At 41.4% G+C, this 20,187-nt stretch overlaps 1 protein-coding gene across 1 annotated transcript; it reads left to right on the top strand.

The window, feature by feature from the left end:
* Positions 1-2,385: 2,385 nt before the first annotated feature.
* Positions 2,386-13,096, top strand: DDX20 (DEAD-box helicase 20). The gene is made up of 11 exons (XM_032881447.1): positions 2,386-2,719; positions 3,175-3,269; positions 5,149-5,317; positions 5,940-6,054; positions 6,175-6,317; positions 6,462-6,600; positions 6,696-6,754; positions 8,234-8,316; positions 8,636-8,741; positions 8,865-8,966; positions 11,273-13,096. The coding sequence occupies exons 1-11, from the start codon at positions 2,419-2,421 to the stop codon at positions 12,430-12,432; spliced, it is 2,472 nt and encodes an 823-aa protein (XP_032737338.1). The 5' UTR covers positions 2,386-2,418; the 3' UTR covers positions 12,433-13,096.
* Positions 13,097-20,187: the final 7,091 nt, after the last annotated feature.

The raw sequence follows: 20,187 nt of genomic DNA, 5'->3' as shown, positions 1-20,187 counted from the left end.
GGCTGGAGAGCACAAAGTGACAAAATTTCCACCCTTGAGATGCTCCTAGTGAGGGACAGACGCGCAAATAAGTAAATAGAACATGGAGAGAGCAAGACTGGAGTTATTGTGCTGTGAAGTGGGGGTGTGGGAAATAAAAAAGGAACAGGATCTGAAGCTGGACCCAAACAACCTAAGATACCCCCCTTAAGAAGGATTACTCCAGCACCTGTGGGCTGAGTGGCTGGGAGAGAGCACAAACGCATCTAGGGGACCATTCAGGAGGTTGTTTCAACAGCTAGGATGATAAAGGGGCTTAAAATAGGACACACACCATGGAGACTGGACAGAGGAATGAATAAAATATGTGGAGGCCCAATTACCTGCCCTCAGGTCATTGTTAGAAAAGGAGAGGGAGGGTAGATGGTGGAGTCTAGAATAATTCCTAGGTGTGGGATGTGGGGGTTAGGTGAATGAGAGGAAGGGGTACTACGAGAAAGCCTGGAAAATTCAGTGCCCTCTCCCAACAGCCCCCCCCTTCACATGGACAGTTGACATTTTCTCAATGTTTCTAAATTTCTAAGCAAAATATATCATTGGGACCTATTTCAAATGGGATTACCTTGCCAAAGCACGCCCCTTCCCCCCATCATTTGGAATCTGGGTATGTGCACATGTGTGAAAATAGGGAGAGAGATAATGATCAGAATGATGATATAAGGACAAAAGAAAAAGAATATCTTTGGGTATCTGGTTTGGAATTGTGAATAAGATTAGGTCCAGAAATATTTAAATTTGAAATTATGACTAAGACTTGGTCACAGGAGCTCATTTATTCAATGTTGAGCACTTACTATGTTTCAGATCTGTGTGTGTGTGTGTTTCCCATTAGGAATACGGAAGAGAACCAGAGAGGTCCCTGTCCTCATAGAGTTGTGGGGAGAAAGACAATAAACACAATCTCAGGTAGTGGTAAATACCATGAAGAAAAATAAAGCAGAACAAGGGAACAGAGAGCGGTGGAAAAGGTGGGGTAGTGGAGGAGATAGGGGAACTAGGTTAGATGATGATAATAGGTAGGGGTGAGATAGGTGATGGGCATTAAAGAGTACGCTTCTCATGGTGAGCACTGAGTAATGTACAGAATGGTTGATCCCTGTATCGTACACCTGATACTAATATAACACTATTAACTCTACTGGAATTAAAATACATCTATATGGATGGAACTGGAGGATATTATGCTGAGTGAAATAAGTCAATCAGAGAAAGACAATTATATAGTTTCACTCATATGTGGAATATAAGAAACAGTTCAGAGGATCATAGGGGAAGGGATGGAAAGCTAAATGGGAAGAAATCAAAGAGGGAGACAAACCATGACAGACTCTTAGCTATAGAAAACAAACTGAGGGTTCTTGGAGGGGAGGTAGGTGGGGATTAAGGTAACTGGGTGACATGCATTAAACAGGGCAGGTGATGTGATGAGCGCTGCCTGTTCTGTGCAACTGATGAATTACTGAACTCTGTACCTGAAACTAATGATGTACCATATGCTGGCTAATTCAATTTAGTTTAACAAAATATTAAAAAATAATAGGTCAGAAACGACCTCTTTGGAAAAGACGATATTTGAGCAGAGACCTAAAGCAAGGGAAAGTGGCAAAGACTGTCAGTTGTCACCCTTGAGATGGTGGTACATAGCGCCAGGGACAGCAGCAGCGCCCAGATGACCTGATAGATTTGGGATGTCCATCAGACTTCTGAGGGGCGCGGCTGAGAAGGCAGACGGATGTACACATCTAAGTTCAGAGAGCGGTCTGAGGCCGAGCTAGGGCCTTGGGAGGTGTGAGTCGGGCCTGGCTGCAATTCAGCGGACGACATGGGAGCTCCGTGCGCCAGGTGCTGGGGCTGGCGACGGAGATGAGTGAAGCGATACCGGGACAGACTCGGACCGGACAACGGTAAGTCCGGTCTGGCTGTGCTCGGAGCTCCGGGCGGGCGGGGACAGGCCCGGCAGCGGCGCCCTCCCCCGCGGCCCGGAGGCGGGGAGCGTGACGCCCCACGCGCATCACAAAGCCGGCGTTGTGAGGGTGGCGGGGCGGGGCGCGGGGCTGGCCGGACCGCCCGCGGAGGCCCCGGAGGCGGGGCGGCGCCCCCACCGTGAGCGCGCGGCGCCCTCTGCAGGCCGCCCGCGGCCGCATCCCGGTAGCCTCCGCCTTCCTCTCCTCCCTCTTTCCGCCTTCCCCGGGCCATATATTTTGTCGTTGTCGCTGTTTCCGAGACTACTTAAGCCTCCGGCTTCCGTCCCTTCACCTTTCTCCCAGGCCAAGCGTGTCCGTGTCTCCTCGGGAGGACTGCCAATAAAGTTTTTCCTCTTCTCGCTCTTAGGCGCCCTCCCTCGCCTCAAGTATCGCGAGATCCCGCGGCGCGGCGACGATGGCGGCGGCGTTTGAAGCCCCAGCGGCCTCAGCGACGGTGGAGGCCGCTATGCCGGCGGAGCGTGTGGCCTCACAACTCGTGGCCTCGGAGCCATTCCCCGGGCCGGTGCGGGGCCTGCGGACGGCTCACGACGTCAGCGGTCCACGGACCCGCACGGGGGACGTGCTGCTGGCGGAGCCGGCCGACTTCGAGTCGCTGCTGCTGTCGCGGCCGGTGCTGGAGGGGCTGCGCGCGGCTGGCTTCGAGCGGCCCTCGCCGGTGCAGCTCAAGGCTATCCCTCTGGGGCGCTGCGGGCTCGGTGAGGGCGGGGGCCGTGCTCCGGCCGGGAGGGTCCGGGAGGAGCCCCAGGGCGGCCGCCGGTGCAGGCCTCTACCTGCGGCCAGGCGCTGTGCGCCTTCGAGCCTCAGTTTCCTCTCTTGTAAAACGGAGGCGCGGTGCTCATTTGGAAGATGGTTACTGCCCTTTGCGCGGTGACCGGTGGCTCTCAGTTCCAGAAGATGAACGGTAGAGGTTCAGGGAAGAGGCATGTTTCTGGATATGACCTCATGCTTTTTTGAACTAAAAACGAAGGTGCCATCTGGGTCCTCTTTGGAGACCCTTCTGGTGCTTTGATTTCATGTCGGTATCTAAGCTTCTTTTAGTCAGTAGTGGCTAGTGATATATGTGCATGTATAAGTATATATGTGCATACAGATGTATATATGTACATATACATTTTATTTATTTGTTTACTCATTTATTTTTCCTCCTCAGATTTAATTGTTCAAGCCAAATCTGGCACTGGGAAAACCTGTGTGTTCTCTACCATTGCTTTGGACTCACTAGTTCTTGAAAACCTAAGTACGCAGGTGAGTGTAGCTCTGAGAACTCAGAGGAGGAGGGTATATTATGTGGATTTTATCACAGGTTGGATGCAGTACCAGTGGCTCCTGAGAGACAGAAGAGATGAATTTGATGAATGATTGCGTTAAGCCATATGAAGAGTATAGAAGTAAAGTAGACATTAAAACCGTTGTGCGGCTTGGTGGTGTGGATGGTGACCAAGGGTTCGTCATTAGCGTTAGGAGTTTGGAAGTTTCTGTTACTGCATCTTAAATAGATTAAGTCTGCCATGGGTGTCAATTTTTTCATTACCTGAAAATACAGATAGTTCTTTATTCTTTTACTTGCTGACTTAATTGTAGGATTTAGTATTTGGCGTGACTGATGGTAACATGGTGCTCTGGCTATTGCTGGTAACTGCAGGTGATTCTTAGAGCCTCTGTGAGTGTGTCCTATTGATCTCCCATCTTCTAGGTTCTCTTGGAGTAGATCTAAAGATGGCCTTACCCAAATTAATAAGAGATTTAGGTTTGGGGTTTGTCTGTTCAACAAAGTTTGGCTCTGCCCATGTTATGTATAAATAGTATGCCAGTACATCCATATTCAAAGCCTTTTGAGTCTTAAAACCACCAAATTCTGGGTTATGCACATAGGAGATCCTTCTGCTTCCCAAGGACCTAAGCTATTCTACTTGTGAATTTGAGATGTATTCAAGATTTTGGCTTCTGACAGTTTGGCAGTAGGTGAAATGCCAAAACGCTGAATCAGTTCCATAAACCAAATTTGTCAGATCTTTGTGTTCTCAAAGTAATACATATTCATTTTTGAAAATTGGAAAATTCAGAAAAGAAAGAAGTACCAAGAAACGGCACATACTCTTACCCACCCAGAAAGAAACTGCTGTTAAACTGTTTTGGCATATTTTACTCTAGTTTTTTTTTTTTTTTTTTAAAGGAACTTTTTTCTCCCCGTAGCTGAGAACGTGTAATTTTACCTTGTCCTTTGGTTGATAGTTACATTGCAGAGTTCTCACTCTGAGTCTCAAGGCTCCTTTTTCATGGACCTAGATATCTGACCCTGATTTGGTCTAGTGACATGGCCTCCCTGCTGTTCTTCTAGTACACTAAGAACATTACTGTCATAAGGCCTTTACATTTGCTGTGTTCTCTTCTTGAAAACAGTTCCCCAGGTGTCACGTAGCTAGCTCTAGTCTGTGGTGTACATTTCGGTCTCTGCTCAAATGTTACTCTCTTAGTGGCCTTCCTAAATTGCCCCATTTAAAACAACTCCTTTCCTTCCTGTCACTTCTCTCTTTTCCCTGTTTGATTTTTTTTATAGCACTTTTCATTGTATGTCATAATTTATGTATGTTTGTTTATTGTGTATCTTTTTACACAGAATGAAAGTGCCATGAGAACAAGGACTGTGTATTATTTCTTGTTTTAAAGATTTTATTCATTTATTTGAGAGAGAGAGAGAGAGAACATGAGCCATGGGGAGGAGGCAGAGGGAGAGGGAGAAACAGACTCCCCACTGAGCAGGGAGCCTGATGTGGGGCTTGATCCCAGGACCCTGAGATCATGACTTGAGTCCAGGGCAGACACTTAACTGACTGAGCCACCCAGCACCCCTGGACTGTCTATTGTTGACCATTGACTCTACAGCAACTTACATGTTGCTTAGTACGTAAAGTAGGCTTTTGTTTAATATTTGCTGAATGAATGTTGATAAATGAAATTTAATATTTGTTGAGTGAATGAATGGAATAGCTTCCCTTGTCTATAAAAATCCATCATTTAAAATGATCGTTTAAATGAAAGGTAGCTCACTGTAGTATGAATGTGCCAATCACATGTACCTCTTCCACTGACTTGTTAAAAGTATATATATTTTATGCTTTTCTAGATTTTGATCTTAGCTCCTACAAGAGAAATTGCTGTACAGATACATTCTGTTATTACAGCTATTGGAATAAAAATGGAAGGCTTAGAGTGTCACGTCTTTATTGGAGGGACTCCATTATCACAAGACAAAACCAGACTTAAAAAGTGTCATATCGCTGTTGGCTCTCCTGGTAAGATAGCACCCTGTTCGTAACTGGGGCTTTTAAGCAACCGAACACTTTTCGTTTCATAGAAGTGATATAATTAAGGTAAGAATATGGGACTCTTTAATAAATATGATAATTATCTTGAATATTGTAAACGAAGAGGCTTAGACCAGTAAGATAAAGACACATGACTGGATTACCAACAGAACTTATGAAATCTCCATTCCGAAGGATGTTTAAGCACACGTATAGAATTGGCTTCTGAGGAGAGGAGGAATGAAATGATTTTCACGAAGCCTTTCTAAGCCAGGGATTGGGGTTCTTTGCTTCTCTGTTAATCATTCATTCACGAATCACTCATATCAGAATTTAGTATTCAGGGTCTTAGCATTCAGGTCTTTTGATGGGAACAGTGTTAGGATCCATACTTACTGGTGGTGAAATGTGAGAAAAAAAATAATGGATTTAGCCAAGATCAGAACTCAATTTCTGATTTGTGGTTCAGTGTTTAAATATGTAATAATGAGGGTCGGGTCAAGAAGGTCAGCAGTATAACCTGTGAGTAAGTAGGGTAACAGTATTGGCTGAGATTTGCACACATTTAGTGCCTCTTAAATATTTCAATATGCTTTTTTCTGGAATTTAGGCAGAATTAAACAACTGATAGAACTTGACTACTTGAATCCAGGCAGTATACGTCTGTTTATTCTTGATGAAGCAGATAAGCTTTTAGAAGAAGGCAGCTTCCAGGAGCAAATAAAGTAAGAGAAATAACTTGCTTGACTATTAAAATGGTGTCCTAAAGTGTCTCTTTTTAGCTTTTCCAGATGGTAGTTACTGTGATTGGTTTTCATGGTGTGTATTTCTCCTCTGTTTCACAGCTGGATTTATTCTTCCTTGCCTGCCAGTAAACAGATGTTGGCAGTATCCGCTACCTACCCTGAATTTTTGGCTAATGCTTTGACAAAGTACATGAGAGATCCCACTTTTGTAAGACTAAATTCCAGTGATCCAAGTCTCATAGGTGAGTATAGGTATTGGATGCTTAGATTCCTGGTTTGTGATATTCTGGATCTTTCCCTTGCCTAGTTGGCTGTTGCTTTCATATTTGCTATTAGGATATAGCAAATATGTTTGTTTTAATAGAAGACTCTTGACTTCTTTGTAGGTTTGAAGCAATATTACAAAATTGTCAATTCATACCCGTTGGCCCATAAGATTTTTGAGGAAAAGGCTCAGCATTTACAGGAACTGTTCAGCAGAATTCCATTTAATCAAGCCTTAGTCTTTTCTAATTTGCACAGCAGGTAATGTACCTTAAGGGGTCACCGGGGTTCTTGTGAAATAAAAGGTGTTAGGGTTGTATTTATAAAATTATAACCCTCTATGTTACTTTTCATAGAGCACAACATTTGGCAGATATCCTTTCTTCTAAAGGCTTTCCTGCTGAGTGCATTTCAGGTAAGTTCAGCTTTTACTTTAATCTGTGTTTAGTATTTTGACTTGAAGCCTGTCCAAAGTCAGGAGGAAGAAATAGTACTTTGTGAGTTGCCTTATGAATGTGAGGTTACACTGAGTCTTCAGAGTAAAGGAAGTTCCAGGTGAATTTTATATTGGGATTTAATATAGTGGTATTCTTGTTCTTCAAGAAATAACTTGGTATGTAATATGAAATTAGAAAATTGGGATGAATTGTCCGTGAAGAACTTAATAATTTTATAAAGTTTGTCATCTTCAGGGAAAAATAGATTGCTTCTTTCCATAATCATTGTGAAAATGCTAAGAACTGCTACTGAATTAACTACTTTAAGGTCTTGTGGAAGGCAAATGTGAATTTTTTTAAAAGATTTTATTTACTTATTTATTTGACAGAGATCAAAAGTAGGTGGAGAGGCAGGCAGAGGGGGTGGGGGGAAGCAGGCTCCTGCTGAGCAGGGAGCCTGATGCGGGGCTCGATCCCAGGACCCTGGGATCATGACCAGAACCGAAGGCAAAGGCTTATTAACCCACTGAGCCACCCAGGCACCCCTTAAGATTTTATTCTTTTTTTTTTTTAAGATTTTTATTTATTTATTTGACAGACAGAGATCACAAGTAGGCAGAGAGGCAGGCAGAGAGAGAGGGGGAAGCAGGCTCCCCACCGAGCGAAGAACCCAGTGCAGGGCTTGATCCTAGGACTCTGGGATCATGACCTGAGCTGAAGGCAGAGGCTTTAACCCACTGAGCCACTCAGGCTCCCCGTTAAGATTTTATTCTTAAGTAATTTCTATATCCAGTGTAGGGCTCAGACTCACAGCCCTAAGATCAAGAGTTTTATGCTCTACCCACCAAGCCAGCTGGGTGCCCAAGATGATTCATTTTTGACACAAAGCTAAATTATTACTGCTGACCTAATAGGAATGAAAGATTTAAAGGAATTTTTGATCAGTGAGATCCTTTTTAGAGTTTTCATTGATAGCTTAGTTTTTAACCTGTTAGCCTAAGCTTGTCTAGTCATTATGTGTCATGAGATACTGGGGAGAATGTTCTCTAATGGACAATATTTTGACCATAGATCATACTTCTAAACTAAATTTATAAACAGCTGATTATAGCAATCTTATTTTCCTAAGAAGGGGTTCTTGTGAAATAAAAGGTGTTAGGGTTGTAACACCTAAGAATTATTCTACTTCATATGTAACTTTGCAGATATAATGTTATATTTGCAGGCGTAATCTAGTCACCATTTAAAATTGATTTTTGAATTTCAAGTTGCCTGCCTAACCAGTTTTTAAAAGATTCTGACTAGGTCTTAACCTAGAATTGCATATAAGGAGAAAATTTATTTCAGTTGGTGTATTTTCAAGTGTTAAGACTGGTAGTTACAATTTCTGCTTTTTGTGGATTTGATAAATATGTGTTAGCTTGTTCTTATATGACTTTCTTCTGGGGTGTTTTTAGGCAACATGAATCAGAATCAGCGTCTTGATGCTATGGCCAAACTGAAGCAGTTTCATTGCAGAGTCCTCATTTCCACAGATTTGGTAAATTGCCTTTTCAGTTTGGGTGACTACGCCATCTTGACTTGGGCTCTATCAGACGCACAGGTTTCATTTATTATTTTATATGGGTGTATCTGATAAGAATATCAGAAGGGAATTGTCTTTCCAGTGCTGGGGAATTTGCTTTCTTCAAAGTCTTTTGTATCTTCATTCTATTCTTGAAACTGGTCATTAGAAATGAATTCCCTTTGCTCCTGATCATCCTCTTGTTCTTAACTTGGTTGTTGGTTATATCAGAACAGTCAGATGTGTGTTGATGCCAGTGTAGCAGTTAATGCAGACACTTGTTCTCTTCTTCAAGACTTCCCGTGGGATTGATGCTGAGAAGGTGAACCTGGTTGTAAATCTGGATGTACCATTGGATTGGGAGACATACATGCATCGGATTGGCAGAGCTGGCCGTTTTGGTAAAAAAAAAAAAAAAAAAAAAAAAAGTTTGCTTTCTTTAGGAGGAAGAATTGTAGATGTGACAGGTGGAGTGTCACTTACATGAAACTGATCTACTACATAACATTCCCTCTGCACTTTAGGTACTTTGGGGTTGACAGTGACCTACTGTTGTCGGGGAGAAGAAGAAAACGTGATGATGAAAATCGCCCAGAAATGTAACATCAACCTTCTGCCTTTACCAGGTATATTTTGTCTGTTCATTTTGCCATCAGAAGAATAATCATATTGGTTATAGGCATAAAAATAATAGCTGAAACGGAGTACTTAGGATATTGGGTTCCATTCAGTATGTTAATTCATTTAATTCTCACCACAGCCCTGTGAAGGGTATGCTGTAATTACCGACTTTTTGTGAATGAGGCTATCAAAGCATTGAGAAGTTAAGTAATTTGCCTAAGTTCTTATAGCTCATAAGCAATAGGGAGAAGATTGCAAGCTAATTCCTGGCACATGAAAAATGTTTTACTACTGTATTGGCTTCATATTTAGCTTGTAATCTTGTAATTTCATTTTATCCTTTTATATAACGGCATATATTTTATTACTTTTGTCACTGTAAAGGTAATTTTTGCCATATTCTCCTTCATCACTATGAAGAAGGAGTAGTATCTTTGAGTGCTATTTTGAAAATTTTGAAGTGTTTTCTTTCTTTCCTTTTTAAAAAAGTTTATTTATTTATTTATTTATTTATTTATTTATTATTGAGTAATCTCCATACCAACATGGGGCTCGAACTCAAGACCCGGAGATCAAGAGTTGCATGCTCTTCTGACTGAGCCAGCCAGGCACCCCTGAAATGTTCTCTTTTGATTTTAGTTAATCATTTGTCAAGGTCATTTTTTTTAAGTTGCACCTTGGAAACTGCATGTCTGGAACTATTAATGGTCTCTTGAAAATTTTTTAAAAACTATCATGTGGAAATGTGGTTTATTTGCTATATATGATAATGTATGCAGTGTTATAGGGTTTATGTATAGGGTTTATGTGTATATACATGTGTATATGGACATATGTATTTGTAAATATATATATAAACATATATAACATACCTGATCTTGTAGAATATCAGATATATAGTTACTGAATAAATACAGCATGGAATATTTTACTACTTTATATATAACTCCTTTAGTGGTTTTTATAAAGCTAGATTAAGCAGAAGTCTGGGAATGAGTTCTAGCTTTATAATTACTCATTCTGTGATCTTTTTCCAAATTTCTTTAATTGCTCCAAACTTGTGTTCTGGTTTAGAAAGTACTTGTTTTTAGAAATGGTCTTTAGGTTCTCTGTCAGTTTTAGGACACTATAGTATGTAATTCTATGTGTAAGTCTATTGGTAACCTGTCAAATGATTATAATGTGGAAAAAATAAATTGAAAATTGGTTTAAGAGGGTTAAGACTTTTGGTGTAGGATTCAGTATCATAGCATCTAGTGATAAAAAGAAAATTTGCCTTTGCATCCTGGAAAAGGACATATTTGGATCTTTTTAGTGTTCATAGAGCCCTGAAATCGTGAGAAAGTATATTTGTGGTGTTAGATTTATATTGGAGTGGGAACTTGTAAGACCGTAGACTGCTCAGATGAAGTACCTGTGGCAGGAGTGGGAGAGAAATTGGCCTATTTGATAGGCATAGGCAAGCAAGGGATATCACCTTAGTGGGAGTCAGAGCTCTAGTCAGAGGGTCTGTTCAGCCAGAGTTCAGGAGCCGCAGCTGAAGACTCCTGATCTGAGGGATTAGGTCGTGGGTACATACATGTGAGCACCAGTAGCTACAACAGACCGGCAAGACCTCTGTAACTCAGGGCTCTGTATGTTTTGTCTGCCCAAGATGAAAACTGATCACACTTTGGGAAGGTCAGAGTATGTAGGTGGGAGCAAATTGTCCCACCTGGATGGAATAGGAAATTCAAAGAACTGGAGCTGGCAATTTTTTTTAAAAACTCAGACATGCCATTGAGACCATTGATCTTTTTTGCAGTCATCTAACTTTTTCCCTTCTAGAGATTTTTCTTCACTGTTGGGGGCAGTGATTTCTCCCTGTTGGGAGTATAGAGTGGTGGATTTACTTGGGTGCGAAGTTGTAGTTTTACTGTTTCCCAGCTGACAAGCTTTGGGGAGCATAATTCCTTTTCTGATATCTTGTTTTGCTGTCAGCTTTACTGAGATAAAAGGGAGGAGTTGGGAGAATTGTTGCAGACTTGAACCTTACTCCTAGCCCAAGTTCTTTTTGAGTGGGAGGTATGGGGAGATGTTGCTTGTGGGTTTAGGATGGGTCTTGCATATTTGGGGTCATATTTCTTTACTGCAAGGATTATTTAGGTCTTTTGAAATACTAATATAATGTACTCCTGAAGCTTCTCAGTATATTATTAGTATATTTTATTTCTTAACCTTATTTGACCATGGAAGGCTTTATGAAGTCATTCAAAAATTGCTGGTCTAGAACAGCTCAACATTTTAGTATTCTTTTGTTCCTTTTATGTAGATCCCATTCCTTCTGGTCTAATGGAAGAATGTTTGGATTGGGATGTGGAGGTTAAAGCAGCTATGCATACGTATGGCTTAGCAAGTGTACCCACCCAGCCCTTAAAAAAGCAGATCCAAAAAGTGGAGAGAACCTTTCAAACTCAGAAAGCTCATGGTAACCACGTGGCTTCATCTAGAAATACTTCTGTATCTTCACTAGTAGTCAAATCAAAAAATAATACTAAACAGAAGCTTCCTGTGAAAAGCCACTCAGAGTGTAGAATCATAGAAAAAGCAATGTCACCGAAAGAAGTGGGCTGTGGCATACAATTGGAAGAGCATATGAAGACTTCTGTTGAGATCTCTGTTGAAAACACTACCGATCAGCACCAAGTCAGAGAAGCTTTACCTGCGTCACTGCCCAAAATTCCTTGTCTGTCTTCCTTTAAAATCCATCTGCCATACTCTTTGACTTTTACAGAATTGGTAGAGGATTATGAACACTACATTAAAGAGGGGTTAGAGAAACCTGTGGAAATCATCAGGCATTACACGGGGCCTGGGGATCAGACTGTGAATCCTCAGAATGGTTTTGTAAGAAATAGAATTCCCGAGGAGAGAGTGGCGATACTGGCAAGTAGTAGTCAGTCTGGAGACTCCGAGAGTGACAGTGATTCTTACAGCTCGAGGACTTCTTCCCAGAGCAAAGGAAATAAGTCCTACTTGGAAGGCTCTTCAGATACTCAGCCGAAAGACTCAGAAACCACTCCTGTGGATGGTCATATCTCTTTGGAACAACCTCTGAATGGAAACGACACCCCTAATCCAGCAGAGTATCAAGAATCACCTGGAATCCAGACAAAGGCCAGGCACAAAGAGGGGGCTAACCAGAGAGCCAAGCAAAGCCGGAGAAACCCTCCCAGGCGGTCTTCCTATCGTGCACCGGCAGAACCTCAGGATGATGGTTGGTATGACTACCACAGGGAAACCCATCCGAGTTTTTCTGATGCCTATCAGGATTATGAGGAGTACTGGAGGGCGTACTACAGGGCATGGCAGGAGTACTATGCTGCTGCTTCTCAGTCATATTACTGGAACGCTCAGAGGCATCCAAGCTGGATGGCAGCTTATCACATGAATACCGTTTATCTCCAAGAAATGATGCGAGGCAACCAGTGATTGTAGGCAGCACCTCGCACCGTCCAGAAATACCCACAAGTGATACATTTGGATAGCCCACCTCCTAGGCCTATAGTAGAGTGGCAGTTTTGAGGAATTTGAGAAGTCTTGAGGCTTCCCGCTGGGACACCTCTATTTTTCAGATTGTTTTGCCCTACCTGACCAGGTACATTATCTTTTTTTTAAAGAAACATCACAGATCAGATTCTTGAAGGAAAATTTTGGGGACATAGAGCTAAAGGATGGCATTTTCTGTAAGCCATTTGAAAAAGAAACATTTAAAAAGACCTATACCAGTGCTTACTTTAAAAAAAATAAAAACAGTTGAGATTTAAAAAATAATGTCAAGTTTATGCTGTGGAGTTCTTGACAAAAGGCTTGGACTATATTTCCATAGAAGTGTGTTCTTGTAGAAATTTGTAGCATGGCAGATCAGAAAATCCCCTCGCCTTTTATGTTTAGGCAGGAAGGACTAAATACTGCTTCAGACTTTCCCAAAGGTACTTTTCTGCTTTTTGCTTCCAGTAAAAATATTTGTTACCAGTGAAACTGCAAACTTAGCCAAATGTTTATTGACATGTTTATTGTTCATCTTTTGAATGTCTTTTAAGATTGTGAAAGCTGTCTATGTTTTTACTGTGTATTAAATAGCTCAGGATCATCAGCGGTTGTCTTATTTTTGTTTCTTTTCTTTTTATTTGAAGATTTTATTTATTTGACAGAGATCACAAGTAGGGGGAGAGGGCAGGCAGAGAGAGAGCAGAGAGCCCGACACGGGGCTCGATCCCAGGACCCTGGGATCATGACCTGAGCTGAAGGCAGAGGCTTTAACCCACTGAGCCACCCAGGTGCCCCTTATTTTTGTTTCTTAAGAAAAGGAGTAACTCTTACTCTTTGTTGGTTCTTGGACCCTTTTATGATTCAGATGAAAGCTATAGATTTGAAGAGTTCCATCTGTAAACAGGAACTGTATGTGTAATTCTAAGAGGTTCATAGACCCTCTCAAGCCCATGTGTGGAACCCAAGAACTGCACTACTCTGCTGGGAGGCTAAGGGAAAGTTCTAGCTCTTTAAGTATTTTTCGGAAGCTTGAATTCATTCTGTTCAAACTCTTCCCACAGTGTGTCCTAATCATATGTCTTTTAGAAATTTCCCCAGTTTTTACTTTTAATGTTTTTAATTTAAATTTTCTTCCAGTTTTTACTTTTAATGATACCCAGTGGGGAATATCTCCTTCTGAGATGATGCATCTATAAATTACAAGTTAGAAAAAAATATGATTGGAAGTTACAGCAGTTCCCCCTTATCTGGGAATCTGCTTTCTGCGGTTTCAGTTACCCCCCAGTCAATTGTGGTGTAGAAGCAGACGATCCTTTTGACATATTGTCAGGCCGGTAGTAGCCTAATGTTACGTCACAGTGCCTATATCCTTCACCATCACATGGACATGCTATCATCCCAGCATCACAAGAAGAAAGGTGAGTACAGTACAGCAAGATTTTGAGAGACCACATTCACGTAACTTGTAGTATGTTGTGATTGTTCTATTATTACTGTTAATCTCTTACTGGGTCTCATTTATCAACTGAACTTTATTTTATATATATATATATGTATGTATGTGTATATATATATATGTATGTATATATTTATATACAGGAAAAAATGTGGGTATATATAGGATTTGGTACCATCTATAGTTTCAGGCAAGGTCCTCTGGGGACCTTGGAATATATTCTCTGTGGATGAGAGGGGCCAACTGTACACATTCTTTCATTCCCTCTCTGGGGCAGTCCTTTCATGATTATGCGTTTGGATCCCAAACCTTTTTGTGAACTGGATTTGTGGTAAGAGAACCTGTTACAGATAGAAACGTATTTACTTTAAAAGGAAAGTTCTTTCCTGTATACATACTTTGCTAGGCAGTACAAACATTTACTCCCAGGGCTGTCCACAAACATCCACGGCCATTGTCATTTACTGTCCACCACTCACCTAAGCACCCCCCTGAACTCCTGTTCCACTTGGATTCCAGTCATCCAGGTTGAGCAATGGTAGGCTTTACTTACATGTTTCTGTACTGTACATGTATTGCCAAGTTAGAATGAATTAGATTAACTCTGTAAATAGCAAATCCATAATTAGGTCCAGCATATCATTAAGAGGTAGAGACTTTAATTACACACATTTCAGTAAGATCCTGTTGCTATATAATTGAACTTACCTCTTTTCTTCTACCCTTTCCCCCACACTACAGCCAAGTTCACAGTCTGTCATGGCTAGGGGATTTTAATTAGGATACTGCTGCATCTTAATTAGAGATGAGGTTACCCATTAGTCTTGAAATTAATTGGATTCTCTCTTTAGGTCTCTTTGTCATATATTGTGTTTGCTTTTTTTCTTTTTACTAGAAAAATAAGCTGGAAGTGGGGACACATATAACCGGAAAATGATAGCTTCATTTTCCATAAGCATTTCCTTGGAAAATTTCAGCCATTCCCATCCCAGAGAAGGGTGGCTATGGAAGGAACCTGCCGCTATTTGTGCATGATTATACGGAAGACTTTTTTGTTTAGAATTGGCAGTTGAGGTGCCTGTTTCCGTCACCTGTTAGGAACCATAGATAGGTTTTAGGTAAATTCGCTTGTGAATGCTTTCTGATGTAGTTGAAAGAGTATTTGTCCTGGTGGAGGCTCTGCTGCTGCCTCCTTTATCTTCTACCTGTCATATGACCTCTCAGGGTTTAGTTTTCTCATCAATTAAATGAGGGAGCTGGACTAGATTTTTAGGTTCCCTCCTAGTTTCTAAGACTTAATTATATGACTAATAAGAGAAAATATAGTTAGGGAAGAGAATAATCATTTCATGAATATAGAGAGCCTTTATAAATTCAGGTGATTTGGATAAAGGCCAGTGTGAATTGGTTTAACGTCTGAGTTCCAGAGTGCTAAACTGTACTGACCACAACTATTCAAGTTAATTAAGCTTTAACTTAAATTAGGCTAGCAGTATTAACATGTAGAGAAATCTTTAGGAAACCTGCAGCTGCGGATAATTCTGACTTAGAAGACATTATTTTGCGTAATAAAAAGGTAACATTTTCTAAATTAGCATAAGTATTATAGTAATACCTAACCTTTTAGAAACATGTGATCTAAATACTAAACCCCTGAATACTAACAATTGAACAGGAATTATATTACGTGAAGACCAAATCGTATGAGACAAGGGAATAGTTTGAAGTTTTAAGGGTTTTTCCCCCTCTCCTAAATATAATTAAGTCTGTTAATCTTTCAAAATAAGAGGATATTTTTGGTAGTCATTGCTGACATTGGAACTGGATCCATCACCAGGTTGTTCTCTTGTTTTGGCCGAATATGGTTTTGTGCCTCTGTGAACAAGCACATATGTCCCAGTTAACACTGAGTGCTTTTCATTGAAAACAAACATGCATTGCTCAGTGCACATCTGGTTTACAGTTCCTGGGCTCCAGATTGTGTGAGCTGTGGATCCGTAGTGACACCTAGTGGATGATAAGGATAGGAGCACCTGCGTTTCATAGCCAACTTCTAAGGCCTTGGAGCACCATGGATTGGCCTTGATGTTCCACTTCTATTTTGGTTTTCATTGACTGGGATGTGGTTGTGGGGAAATTAAAAGGATTCCCATTGTTGTTGGGAATGTGTGTTGTTCACATGATGGTAGAATATGAAAATGCCTGTTCTCACTACCTAAATCAGAATTAGTAAGGTTAGAGCAGGTCTTCAAGATATCTTAATACAGTACCCCCATTCTTAAGATGAAACACACGGAAGCCAAGAGAAAAGTGCCTGAAGGGAAGTCATGCAAGGAAGCGAGAGAACCTAAATGAGAGCCTCCATCCCCCAATTCCAGAGCTTCCTGCCCTACCCTACAAAGCATTTCATTTGGGGGTTTCTTTTTAGTGTCAGACCCTGGTTTAGAGGAAGGAGAAAAGATTCAGTATTCTCAGCAGAACCAATACCGATCTGTAAAGGCAGATTTTCTTCCAGTAATGCAGAGCTGGAGCTCAAAACAGGGCTGTTGACAAAGGCAACACAGTGCTTGTGGACATCTCTGACAAACGTACAAGAGGGCAAGAGCCATGGTCCCCATGGTAGAGGGGCTACTTGCACTGAGGAGGGGAGGAAAGATAAGACCGCCCCGTTCGCACCCTGCAGAGATGCTGTGGCTTCTCTCCAGCAAGACAGAAAACCCCTCCGTGTTTAAATTACCCTTAGTTTCTAGTGGATAGCAGGAGAAACGGTAGGAAAATAACCATCCGTGATCACTTGAGGCTTTGTGGCACATGGTCTGTTTAATCCAGATAGGACACATCAGGTACAGCAGTGGCACGTGACTCAGTAATACTGTAAATGATAATACATTTTAACATACGCACTACAGTTTCAAAAGAAGACGACCGGAAACTCAAGAGGTTTTTTTTTTTTCCCCATAGAAAGTGTTCACATGTTTATCTTCCTGCAGTTTTGTACAGTATTTCTTCTTTGCCATTGAGATGTTGGTAAGCAAAGCCCATTTATTATACGAAAATAGAAAAGAACACACTTGATGTTTTTCACGATAACATTAACGGGGGGGGGTGACCTCTAAGGAAAACATTACATTGGAATGTCTGATTATCAAAAATATACCATCCCTCCCACCTCCCAGGTTTGTAAAATAGTCTATTGGTCCAAGGAGCCCCCCAGGACTTGGGTCAGTGCCCTACACCGGTTTGGCATGATGCCATCCAGTGTAGTCAAGTAACCTGCTAAGATAAATGTCATTCCCACACTTGATGAGAAAAACGTAGAACATTCTGAATAGAGAACAAGACTCAAAAGGAACCCCCTTAAAGCTGATAGCCACTTTCTCTTCATGATGCTGTTTGGGCTCCAAGGGTCATGGGTCATACAAATGCTTTTCCTTCATCCAGTCATTGTAAAGCTTTGCACGTGATGAGATTTCATAAGGAAATCACAAAAGGAAAATAAAAATCTTCTGGGTTCCCGTGTGTCATGGTTACCACACCAACTAGTTGAGAAGGGAAACTAATCCTGCCTTAGACAACAGCATTGGGATCTTTCTGCCTCGTCGTGACCTGATGATTGAAGTGAGGGAACCTGGACCACTGGACTTGACGAATAACATCAAGAGTCTAGGTTTAGCTCCATTCCAACCACTTAACAAGTCTGCAAAGTTAAGAAGCTGAGGGAAAAAATCTAGGTACGTTTCAGTGTACACTTTTCCTACCTATATTCTGACAAATAAGCGACATGATCCTGAATGGCAGGAATCGAAATCTGAAAACTAGGTAAAGTCCTCAGCATGTGCACAAGGTGACTCTCATTAATCATGGATCAGCAGTTACTGTCCACTTTAATTTCTGTTCAAATTCTTTGTTTCTCTTAGTCTCACTTTTCTACTTGTTGACCTTAAACTCCCATGTGATTGTAGGCTAATCTGTTCCAACTGTCACTGAGGACACCTGGTCTTTCAAACAGCACTCCACGCAGTTAGTCCTGAACTTGACACTTTTAAGAGAATAGGGGATGAAGGCGAAATAGTACAGTTCGCTTCTGGAGGTCCTGGTTCATGGTGGTTCTGATGGAATGCTTCCTCCCACTAATCACTACCTTGGAAGTCCAAGTATTAAAAGTAGAAGCAAACCCCAGAGCAATGCAACAGGATGTAGAAGAAAAATCTTAGGACAAGATGTCTAAGCCCTGGATTGCAATCAGTTCTGCCACTAACTTGCTGTATGAACTTGGATAAGTCACTCGTCTTCTAACTGCCTCTTTTCCTTCTCTGTGAGTCAAGGACTTAGTCCCTTGACCTGCTACCATCAGAGGTTGTAGTAAGGATCAAAAGGACTCTAGAAATGTATGCTTTGAAATGTTTTAGTTCTCTCTTCCTGAGAAGAGGTAGCATTCGACTGAATGAAAATTCTTCACTTGTTCACTTTTTTTTTTTTTTAAACTGAATTGATAGTCCATAGCTGGTTCTACCCAGGGAATGGTGGTTTCAAAAGGATGGTTTGTATTAGTACAATGAAATGGTTCCCAAGGGCTGTGTCCAGCTCCTATTGAATTTACATAAGACTATACCTCTAGTTACAGCATGTTTTCTTTGATGAGTCTTCTCCAAAGCGTCATTCCTCTGAGAGGCAGCAACTGTAGTAGAAAAAGCATAAGACTAAAAGCCAAGGGACTTGTGTTCTGGTCCCAGCTAGGACATTAATGACTGCATGACCTTGAGCAAGTCACTTCATTTCTCTGGGCCTCAGCCTTCTATATACTGTAAAATCAATTAGATATTCCTAATCCTTTCTAGTTCTGATATGTTCTTAATTCTATGTTTTCTAAGTTTCCATTCATTTGAATGTAGCCTATAATAATTATATTATTTTTTAATGCTTTCTAATGCTGAATGGCATCGAATGGGGTAAGTGGTTTTGGGAATCTTCTATTATGCTGAAGTGATTCAGGAACTATGAAAGCTCAAGAGTCATTTCCCCCAAAAGGCATCGCCTCCAGAAAACCCTGATATCCTGGTTCTTCAGTCACTGGCCAATGAGTTAGATTGATTAAACTGTTCAGCACACTTAGGTCTTTTGGTTGACTTACAAAAGTCTTCTAGCAGCGTAGTCTTGCCGTATTCTGTTGTATAGATGCGCCATTTTCCTGGGTCGACATCCCTTGGACCAGAGGTGAGCTGGGTCTCTTATTCCCAGCTAAGTCTACACTGGGTGATGGAGATGAAGCGGATAGTCTAAAGTCTTTTAGGAACTGGCATAATGTAGGACTTAGAAATGAAGTTGAAGGAACACAAACAGTTCATTAGGGCCAAAAATTGAGAAATTATTTGAGACATGATTTTAAAAGCTTGTTCATTAATTTTGTGGGACACAATAAAACGCTCCCTTGGTGCACTATCAAACAGACTCTGGGTTGGATATTGTCATTATTCTAATCCAGTGATGAGCTGTTTTTAAACACGGGCAATTCGTATGTGTATGTAACCACGTTCCTATTTCCCTCTTTGTCCCTTACCCCACTCAGTTTTTATGATGTAAACTTAGATACTACAATATTCCTGACTTTGTTCCATTACCATTCTTTCAAAGGAAAAATTCCATTTCTAGTCCTTTGCCTGACTTCTACATGGAGTCCAGCCCAGTCTTTTGCCTTCCCTAATCGGATATGTGTACAAAGTGAAAGGATTTAAGCACTTATTCTCCGGTGTGTTTAGGTTGATGGTGGTATGTGTGTGGGAGTGGTGGTGTGGGGGTGTGTACACATATATATTCCTCCGTAGTTGTAAAACTTTTCTGTCTACGTAGACTGCAGGCTCAGAAGGCCAAAAGCACCCAATTCCCATAGGGTGGTTGCCCCCCATTAGGGGGAAACCCTTGAGGCCAGACCCAGGAAAGGACTCAGTTGGTGGTCAGTGAGCATAGCATGAGATAAAGGTCTAAGGCTCCCTCTCCTCTGTCCTTCTGGCCACCTGCTTAGAGGCCACCTCAGAACCCAATGACCTTCCCCTTCCACAGGGTCAGTAGAGCTGGGGGTCATAGGGAAGCCCATGGAAGGTGTTTCATAGGTTCCCGACTAGTGAAACTTGTCTAGATGGTTGTGGTAGGCAGAGAGGTCCTTGGCTTATTGTGAAATTGCAGCTCGCCAACCTGTAAAATGGATAAGGGGCTTCTGTATCTCAGAACCCAGAGTAGAGAGA

Source organism: Lontra canadensis, unplaced genomic scaffold (genome assembly GCF_010015895.1).
Source record: "Lontra canadensis isolate GAN:19392208 unplaced genomic scaffold, GSC_riverotter_1.0 scaffold75, whole genome shotgun sequence".
Lineage (NCBI taxonomy): Eukaryota > Metazoa > Chordata > Mammalia > Carnivora > Mustelidae > Lontra > Lontra canadensis.
Note: the sequence above shows the minus strand (reverse complement) of the source record. Positions and strands in the feature narration are given on the sequence as shown.